This window comes from Ceratina calcarata, unplaced genomic scaffold (assembly GCF_001652005.2).
Source record: "Ceratina calcarata isolate Rehan_Ccalc_2016 unplaced genomic scaffold, ASM165200v1 scaffold49.2, whole genome shotgun sequence".
In the NCBI taxonomy this organism is placed as follows: domain Eukaryota; kingdom Metazoa; phylum Arthropoda; class Insecta; order Hymenoptera; family Apidae; genus Ceratina; species Ceratina calcarata.
In genome coordinates, this window is record NW_017173325.1 from 200339 (window position 1) to 210047 (window position 9709).

The 9709-nt window shown below is 35.6% G+C and overlaps 2 protein-coding genes and 1 long non-coding RNA gene across 6 annotated transcripts in view; 2 read left to right on the forward strand and 1 right to left on the reverse strand.

The window, feature by feature from the left end:
• The first annotated feature begins 476 nt into the window (after positions 1–476).
• Positions 477–3251, forward strand: LOC108627997 (uncharacterized). The gene is made up of 2 exons (XR_001916759.2): positions 477–627; positions 683–3251. It is a non-coding gene; the product is annotated as an uncharacterized LOC108627997 (long non-coding RNA).
• Positions 3252–3356: 105 nt separating this feature from the next.
• On the reverse strand, positions 3357–9696 carry Sans (SAM_USH1G_HARP domain-containing protein Sans). Of its 3 annotated transcripts, none has more exons than XM_026816134.1 (8): positions 9125–9696; positions 8774–9056; positions 7524–7667; positions 5410–5682; positions 5060–5330; positions 4610–4918; positions 4115–4316; positions 3357–4016 (listed from the first exon to the last, which is right to left on the reverse strand). In XM_026816134.1, the coding sequence occupies exons 2-8, from the start codon at positions 8794–8796 to the stop codon at positions 3772–3774; spliced, it is 1467 nt and encodes a 488-aa protein (XP_026671935.1). In that variant the 5' UTR covers positions 8797–9056; positions 9125–9696; the 3' UTR covers positions 3357–3771. The 3 variants fall into 3 exon arrangements, with proteins under 3 accessions (XP_026671935.1, XP_026671936.1, XP_017885126.1); XM_026816135.1 differs by having other exon boundaries at positions 8774–8870; positions 8960–9696; XM_018029637.2 differs by having other exon boundaries at positions 8774–9696.
• The window catches only part of dpr1 (defective proboscis extension response 1), a 524556-nt gene continuing 523623 nt past the window's right edge, over positions 8777–9709 (forward strand). The window contains exon 1 of one of the 2 annotated variants that reach the window (XM_026816137.1): positions 8777–8854. Coding sequence is in view for 1 of the 2 variants with exons in the window: in XM_026816136.1 (XP_026671937.1) it covers positions 8833–8854 (22 nt within the window). In the remaining variant the exon portion in view is untranslated. The remainder of the gene's footprint in view (positions 8855–9709) is intronic. The other variant, XM_026816136.1, reaches the window with a different exon arrangement.

Here is a 9709-nt window from a genome sequence, read left to right on the forward strand (position 1 = left end):
TGTCTGTTATACTATTAGAATTTATTTTGAAATTATTTATTTATTTATATAAGCTATGAGATAATACAAACGTGTTTCAAAATACCATCCAAAGTGCCCATACAGAGTGAATGTCATTGTTTTATGTGCAGGAAGTCTGTATATGTGATTATTAGTTTATCGATCTGTAAACCAAGAGGAAGAACCTTGCCAAATGAGATATTGAAAGCTGCAAACCAACATGCTTTACACATTTACCGTGTGTGTATCCTAAAATTAGCAGCTGATGTTTCGTGATATTTTTCATTCACTTCGGTAGTGTATTGTAATATGTTCAAGTGGGTCTTTCGATAAGTGATGACGATAATTTAATATTCTGTAACTGTGTTACTGTCGACAATTGTAATTTTTGCGAGAAGAACAAGGGAACGGGGAGAAGGTGATTGTAGAACATTCTTATACAATCCAAAGGATCGCTTAGCCCTCTGATNTATACAAAATAATCACTAAATTATTGTTTTTTTTTAAATAATATATTTAATTGTTTCTGAAGAATTTTTATTTGTAATTCTTTGTCTGTCTAGTGCATGTATTTTGTGTGCGATCCCTTGGAAGCTATCGGGAAATTTCTGCTGCCATGCTTTTCTAGTTTTGACATCCTCGCTAGAGTATCAAATAAATTGAGATCGAGCTTGAAAACAAGGTTCAAGGAAGATGCCAAACATGGTGTTTCGCATCTTGCTCTTTCCATTCGTGTCGCAGGTGCTCATAATTGCGTAACTAATTGATAAAATTCTTGACTAGACTTTGTGTAGCTATAAATCTTAAACGAGTTAGAATAAACGATGCTTACATTAAACTGGACTAATGGATGGAATGAACTGATCGGTGGAACAGATCTTTATGAAAGTTTCTTCCAATTTCTATGTATTTCATGTCAATTTGGACGAAACCGATGATGAAGTATTGTAATGTGAAGTCGATTTTTCTTTAGATTTTTTTTCACATACACATATTTTACAAGCAAAGGGTTAAGCAGTACAGTGAAGGTGTTTCTCAGGCAAAGCCTGCATATGAAAACAGTGCAATGTAAAGGGATCTACTTTTCCACAATTCCTAATATGGACTTAATCAATAAACGAGCTTTCCGTCTTAGATGTAGCCGTTGTCGAGGAAACACGGCAGCTCTTTGCTGTATATGCATATACATATATGTATATATACACGCACTACACACATGTATGCATACGTCATGTGTCGCGTCTGTATATGTGTGCATATCTTGTAAAAAGCATTCTGTTCAAAGACTTATATCAGAGTGATTTGTCGCTCTGTTTGTAAAGTCACTGTAAATGTATATTATTTCTAGCGTTGTGCCTCGTAATTGCTTCTATGTGAGTTGAAGATCGTGTATAATAGGAAATTCGAGAATGCTCCATTCTATCGAACTGCCGATAAATTCTATTCAATTATAAATTTCGATTTTCCTACCGACATTCCGAATTTCCTTCGAATCGTTCTTCGAATCATCACTTAGAAGCAGACTCATTTCTGTTTGTTTCCTTCTCCTCGACGTTGTTTGAGTATCATTCTGGAAACAAGCGAAAATTGCTGTTCAGTTGTAAATATAGCGTAACGTTCATAATGATAAGGGTAAACAATAGCCTTAGGGGTATTGATAACATTATTATCATTATTGATATTCACAACTACGCGATAGCTTTAATGATTTATCGTACGATCGGCAGTTAATAAAACTCCAAGGACTTCGCTTGACCCCATTTTCCTGGACAGTTTGATAACGTGTATAATGGTCATGAAAGTCTTGGAAATTCCATTTATACAAAATGTATAATACACGATATTGAGTATCTTTGTACGTTGCATTGTTCTCTATACCGCATAGAGATTAGTGGCACGTCCGAAATTCAATTGTTTATGTTTTTATGAGTTAAAGGAAGTTGCTTCTTTGCGTTCTGGTAATGCGTTTTTAATTATTTCTTAAGAGATCTTTCGTACAAAGATAACTTTACACTTAATAGAAGAAAGTAACACGCTGAAGATGCCATATTTAGGAATACTTTACTGATAAGAAATTGATAGTTTACGATGGAACATCGAGTCATTTTGTACAGGCGTTGTCATTCTTATTTTCGTTTTCTTAATAATGGAATGTTTCTGATTCTGAGTCGAAAGCTCTGGTTGTGAGATAAAAGTCGACATGCGCTGGATTGATTGTCACATGCAAGACGTGGGAAGTGGGTATAATTGGCATTTTTCTTTCTTGTCGAATGTAAGATCTAAATATGTTGTAAGACAACATTTGGCGGTCAACAAGCAGCAATTTTTTCACCTATACGTAGAAGTTCTCTCTTTCTCGTGGGGAGTTAACACTCGTTGATAGTCTACGCTTGGCGTTTTACATTCTTACTTTATATAGTTTACATCCTATATGGATTAAAAAATGAACAATTTCGTTAAAAACAGTTTCTCATTATTTATATTTAAAAATGACGTAATATTTTTTATAAATAAACACTGAGATTGTAAATTAATAAGAAACGATGTGAGCATATCTTTCCTAAGTAAATTAGATTTTATGTTGTAGGTAATGATTTTTCGTGAATCGATGACTTCCGTCTTTCTTTTTATTGAAGCATGTAATTTATACTTACTGCCAAAAAAACCAGATGTTTCCAGTGAAGTTGCCATTACGCAAGACCGACTGTTGTGTATAGAAATAGAGAACGTAGTGTGTAGGGCGCTGAAATTAATCGATTAATAGTAAAAATAAATTAATACGTTTTTATATTAATAAATTGATAGTCATGTAGGATAATTGGATAAGTCGAACGAACATTGATATTTATTGTCCATTAATCGATTAATCGTGCAGCCTTGGTAGGAAAAATCGCGAGGAATCACTTCTGTATCATATCTTTTTCACAGTAACAGTAGAGTTCGTACGCTGATCATGATGCGTAGGGATGCGTACACGTCACGAGTACAGGGCACCAAAAAATTTTCTACGAACCATTTCTTTTTTTATTCTGATGCACATTAATCGCAACGTGACGTTTTGTGTCGACAAATTGTATCGTCATACTCTATAAGCACGGGCACGGGAAAACCGTGATACAACATAATAATGTGCGATCGCGACGTGGCGAGAAATGGTGCTGTTATTTTTCGCGGGCATAAGAAGCTTGTATATTTTTGCGTCTCTTGTTTGTAAGATAATCATTTACAAATAAAATTACAAAGAAACAAGACAGTTATATATCGTTAGTGTTTACTTTTTGTATACAAGTTGTTGCTATATTTTTCATAATATAAGGGGTATCTTATAAAACGTCTGAAATAATTATTACCATATTTACATATTTTATTTCTTTTTTTATATACGTGATTTTGTACAATTTGCGTAAGATTCGTGATATCTAGACGATTAATAAGAAACAGTTGAGTCCTTTTATCCTATTATTAACAGGATCTACAAGGATGGATTATTTAAAATTCGCATTTACATTTTCATTTACATTTACTGGCTTAATAAAATATATATTCTATATTAAGGCACCATTCATAGTATGAAAATGTACGTAGGGTTTCTTCGTTGAAGTCGATATTACTTTAGAATATCCTTCGTAACACAGAATTCAAGATTTATAGTTTTATGGCAATACGTAATATTAGTTTTGAACGCGATTACAGGTTTCAATAGTTTCCTAATCGTTGGACAAATGATAGCTTGCATGTAAAATAGAAAAGTTAATTTCAGTTGCGACGGTGTCACAACTTGCTATCTTTGATGACATTTTCCGGCGTATCTAATGCTCTTTTACGATTAGCTATAGCATTCATCAATTTCCGTTTGGGTCCAAGCGGAAGTTTTAATGCCGCGATGTCAGCTTCAGTTAGCAACATTAAAGCTTCTAAATCAATTTGCTCGGACTCTAAAACTGGATGTACCGATGACAAATTATTGGCAACCAAGAATCTTTGCAACGGCGTCCACTCCTCGTCAGTTTCTTCCTCTATAATTACATATTGTGTCTGTATAAGAATCTAACTGATATGTAAAATAAAATTTATTACATAGATAATGAACTTATGAGGTAAAGAGTAATTTTACCTGAAAGTACATCATCGTCCCACATGCTCTGCCGCCGAGCTAGACTACCTGCGCTTCCTATGCTGATTTCTTCGTTGTGTCCGTTTGTGCTAACTCGATGGCCATTTATAGATCCATTTAGAGAACCATTTACGCAGGTATTTCCGTTTTGTTCGAGTGTATCCGCTTGCGCGATCGGTAAGTTGTCGAAAGTAGTTGTTATCTATAAAATTAAAAGACAGCAGTCTTCTATGTACTGCTTTATATAAGTTCACATTATTATTTTTAAGGGGTTCTACAAATAAAATTAAGGAATTATCATTTTTATCTAGTATTTGTCGTAATATTGACGAACTTTTTGAGGATAATATTTTGGATGCAATTTATTATTGTAAGCGATGACATAATTATTTATGTTTGCGGCTATGCATATCATTTTACGATAATTAAATTGTCCCATATATTTTGTAGTCCTACTAAAGATTGTGTCTTATCTTATTATTCTACTTCGCTCACCGATCTACGAAATGCCACCGATCCGAAACCTGGTCGATTGAAGATACTCGCTGGTTCATGTAGCAAGACATTATCTCTTATGTCATTTGGATCTTCTCCGTCGTCTTGATCTAAATCCTCGTCGAAATTTCGATCGCTTAACAAATCGGGAGTACTTTGTGCTTTACTTAATGTGCCCCAAACATCAGAGATTTTCGCTCGCCTTCCTATTTGCTGAGCTTGCGTGTCATAAGTTCCTACGTACATTATTTCAGAATCCCTTCTAAGACCAGTGAGGCTACGTATCGATTTCTTTCCATTAACTTCAATCTAGAAAATTAATATTTTAAGAATAAGACGTCGGTTGTAAACTGTATCCGATTTGTCGTCCTATTTATTCTTTGATTAATGGAAGTGAATTTCTTGATTTAATATAATCGAGCTTATAAAAATTCCATGTATCTATATTACCTCTACTACTTTGAAATCGTCAACGGCTTTCTTCGCTAAAGCTTTTCTACACCCTGCAGTACCGTGTTTCTTCGTGGTGGTACCGACGATATCGCTGAACGTTGGTGAAGGCTTCACCCGACCCTTGAAGGTCAACATACTGCACTTGTGAGGTAGAATGCCGGTTTCGTTAACCGTGGCCAAGTCCAATTTCGTTCGATCTTTCGATAATTTCTTCTCCTTCTCGATTCTAATTTCTGTCATTTTTTGCTTCTTCATGTATTCCTTCAGCCTGTTTCATCAACAATTCGTATTTATTAGTTGAAACGTCAATAACGATGAGTTAAATGTTCGTATGATTATTTAAACACCTTTTGTCGGCATCTTTCTCAGCCTTCTCCCGAAGCATACGACATTTTTTCCGATTGTTTAACTCCTGATCGGCTTGGACGTAATCTAAAAATTGTAGGGTCACTTCTCTTCCATTTATAGCGGCTAAATCTCTAGCAGAATGTCTATCGATGTCCAACGACCAAATATTACAACCAAACTTAACGAGAAACTTGACGCAGTATTCGTGACCCCTTGCCGCTGCTAGGTGAAGGGCTGTGTTACCGAAATAATCGGTTTTGTCGGGATCCCCCCTACAGGAACAATCGTTAAAAAGTAAATTACTCCACACCTGTCTCTTTCCATTCACGTAACTCGAATTACGTGTGTATAACGAAGCAACTTTCATAATTCATGCGGAATAAGTAATTTCCTCTAGATTAAAAAAAAAACATATGTTTTTAACATGAGGAGATGAAGTGTGTGACCTATTTTTGTCTCGGTAACGAATGAACGAAATAAATGGATTTTGTAGCGTGACATCCTGTCACGCGATGTCACACGAGCGGAACAAAGCTCCGGAAGGACACCAGATCTTAATATTGAATTTCTATCGTTCTTCGGCTTTACACTGAAGCCAATTGAACGACATATGATCTTATTCACAGTGGGGCACGTGCGTTTTCAGCTTTTATATTGCCGAACGAACGTATTTATATATAAAATGAAACACGCCATCGTAAGGTGGTTTCAAATTGTCATTCAAAGCGATTTTAGGGAAAGAAAAAGAATTGACAGAACTACATAATACTGCACAATTAGAAAAATTACGGTAATATTGTAACGATCATTGTATCCGTTATTACATTAACGATGTGCTCTTATAAACTGTAGTATGCTATACCATTAAATCGTCTGCTATCCATAAATAATTAGGCATGCAGGGAAGACAATAGAATAAGAGCGATTATTTTACATTATTCCATTTGGAGACTTTTATATTTACGTTCTGAATTCAGAGTTAAGATACGATTATTACGTATATTCTGTATTATGTATATATCATTTCTGTTAGCAAACGATAATATAATAAAACTAGTTTGGAACGAAACCCCGGCACGTAAAATAACAATTTCTTGTTCCCTTATTCCGTTTCATCCTGTCACCGGGTTTTGTCCCATTCGTACTCGATTGTTTTTCACCGGTGCTCGCTTGGCCGTAATTTCCGTTCGTGGGGTCGATAGATGCCAGATTATAGCGTATATTTCCGGCTTCGTACACCTGTCATCGTTTAACACAAAACTCTCCTCTACGTGCAAAAATATATGTACGTACAACGTATGTACTTGACGTCGTTTATTACTGCAAGTTCTGTTGTTTTACCTTCGACGTTTACACGAAGTCTATAACACTAAAATTGTCGTGTCCACTAGCCATAACGACCTTGTGCTTAATTGTGTTACTCGCACAGTTAATTTAAGGCATGTGCAAATTTTTTTGTGAAACGGACGTCAGACATTATATATTTATTCTTTGTCATATCATATAAATAAATGTATTTATTCTTTGTCAATTTTTATGAGAAATAAAACTATCAGTATTGAGCATACGAGAAACATTCAATTGAATTTTCGCGCATGCCAAGTAGATCGAGAATCATTTTCGATAGCTAATGAATTGTTATCACTTTGCCGCCAAAACATGGCAGTCTCATGTGCCGGTTGACAGGAGTCACATCGCTTCCGTTCAGAAGTTTTATCTTTCCTCAATTATCCCAAGTAAGTTCACATAAATACGCATGTTAATACAAACGCATACGCATATTCTCGATAGTGAATAAATCGTTCATTAAAACAAGAAAGTAAATGCGTATATTGGCTACATATAAACATAGCCAAGTACGCGTCGTCCTTAGCGGCATACGTATGTATGTAGGGTTAAAATCCAATGATTTGCAATTAGCCGTACACCGAATAATTATTACTGTGATTGTGTGTATAAAGACCGTGCATTGAGATTGAAAATCTGTAATATATGAGTGTGCCTTTCATTCGCGTAATTAAATAAATTAGCATGTCCGTGTAAATGTTTTACGAAGCGATTCGATATTCCTCGCATGTATGTTCTTATAAGTAGCATAGTTTTGCGAACATACCCTCTGGCGACGAGCAGTCTCAGAGCATCTAAGTGACCTTCGAAGGCTGCCCATAATGTGGGGGTCATTCCACCGTCATCCCGCGCGTTACAATCTTTTTTTGTTGCTTCTTTTAAGATGTCTAAAAAGCCGTCGCGTGCAGCTCTATAGGAAAAGTAATTACGATGATGAATTAATTATTCTATAGATTGGCCTAGTAGACAATTGTTAAATTTCAGAATTATCAGTCTCGTTTGATCTCTACAATTTTTCGCTGTATACGTATAATTATTACATAGTTATCTAGCTAGTTTGTTGATAATTTTCCACCTGTAATTACAGTTAACAGTGTACATCTAGCACTAGGATAATGCGACATGGCACGTTATAGTTTTCTCCTTCGCTCGACTTTTCTTCTGTTAATTAGTCTTTCTCTAATTAAAAATCATTACATAATATTTAACATTGTTACTTGCATATGAGCTTTGTTACTCGAAATTTATATTTTAGACATAATACATTTATACGTTGTATTAATTTTGTGTTATTAGGTGTTTAAGAATATGGAAGAAAGATTGAAAAAGATTCTGAATATGAAGAATGAAAGCGAGGGTGTCAGAGAAAGTACGTATGAAAATCAGTTTAAACGAGTTCCTTGCATGATAATTTTCTCCGCGTTACAAATCATTTGCAATAAATGAGGCTTGACGATTTGTTACAGATTTATTAACTTTTCGAATTTAAATACATGTTATACGAAAATGAAATGTTTTCCTTGTATTAAACATCCTGTTTTCGATCTCGCTTCGCAGAAAGAATGCGCTACTCAGCATCTTTTGGAACGAATCTATCGCATCTCTCAATTAAGCGAATTTCTGGTTTCAGACGAGAATGATATGTATGCGGGTCTGGTGCTTACAAAAATAGATTGAGCGATAAATGCTTGCGTTCATTTAAATACAAATGTCTTTATGCATAAATCGCGCACGCGCGCGATGTACGACAACGATTTCATAGTTTTTGGTAAGTATTTTAAATGTTTAGAATGCTCAAGGCACAATATATAGCTCAGTCTGATCGCTAACCAGGCATGTCATTTTTTCATTGTAGCGAGAAACGAGAACCTCGTTCCGCAGCATTTCTCTACTGGCTATGCCTCAGATAGACATCTTGCTCAAGCATGCAAACGCGTATCATTTATAGAAAAACAAGAACGCGAAAACTAAGAATGGTATGCACAAAGTTCGTCGTGCATATAAAAGGAAACTCACTTGTGAAACCGCTCGGTCGTCATTTCTGTTCGTGGATTCTTCCGGAGGTCTGGCTACCGATGGCGAAACATTGCTGCAGCGGTAAGTTTTTCTGACACTTCTCGTGTAAAATAATCACTTTTAAATCGCTGTGATCGCGGAGGATCATAGATCCTTAATATTCTCGATAGAGTAGAGGAAACATACGTGCATTAAGTACCTATGGCGTTCAGCACTGTACTGCTCGAACAACGAAGGTGCTTGGACGATGTTCTGCGGCCCCTCACCCAGTCTGTCTCCTTTCCTACCATCAATTTGATAAGCCCTCTCTTGCTCTTTCACCAGTTCCCGCCGTCTCTCACCTGTACTTACCTGTATCGGTACCCCCATACGAATGCTTCCCGCCACCTGGCGTTCGGTATTCCATTGCATAAGTTTGCAACTTTCCTCTGCTCTATCGACAAACATTCATAATGCTTATCAGCGATTAATCCTGTATTTAGTTGTTCCTTCAAGTACAATATACTCCGCGACATATGATCTTGTTTATTCTCTCTTCTGACGTAATTTATGTTCGAATGATTTGTTCGGGATTGTTTTATTGAGATTTTATAACAAACACCATGCAAAGATTACACTGGGCCCAGAATTTTACAGTGATATATTCATTTATTTCAACACACTTGTTAAATACATAAGTGGCTTGCCGTTGAAATCGCTTATGTCAGATAAAGAAAACCGCTAGTACTGCAAAAAAGATACTCTTGAATGCACTTGAATAATGATCTCCACGAGTGTGCTTCTCACTATTTAATCCATGTCTTCTTGACGCATTTACTTATTCCTAAGACATTGACTTGAAATAATTGCGAAATTTATAAAAACTACGTTCTCGAAATGTATCATATTTGTATTGCGCATTTATTGCTTTTAATTAATTTCATTTATGCAAAGATT

Excerpts from the sequence above, each read along its gene's own strand:
- Sans (XM_026816134.1), bottom strand. The coding sequence starts at position 8,796 with ATGACGACCGAGCGGTTTCACAA. Across the intron at positions 7,668-8,773 it reads ACGACCGAGCGGTTTCACAA|AGCTGCACGCGACGGCTTTT; the intron begins GTGAGTTTCCTT and ends CTTTTCCTATAG. Across the intron at positions 4,017-4,114 it reads GGACGATGATGTACTTTCAG|AGGAAGAAACTGACGAGGAG; the intron begins GTAAAATTACTC and ends ATGTAATTATAG.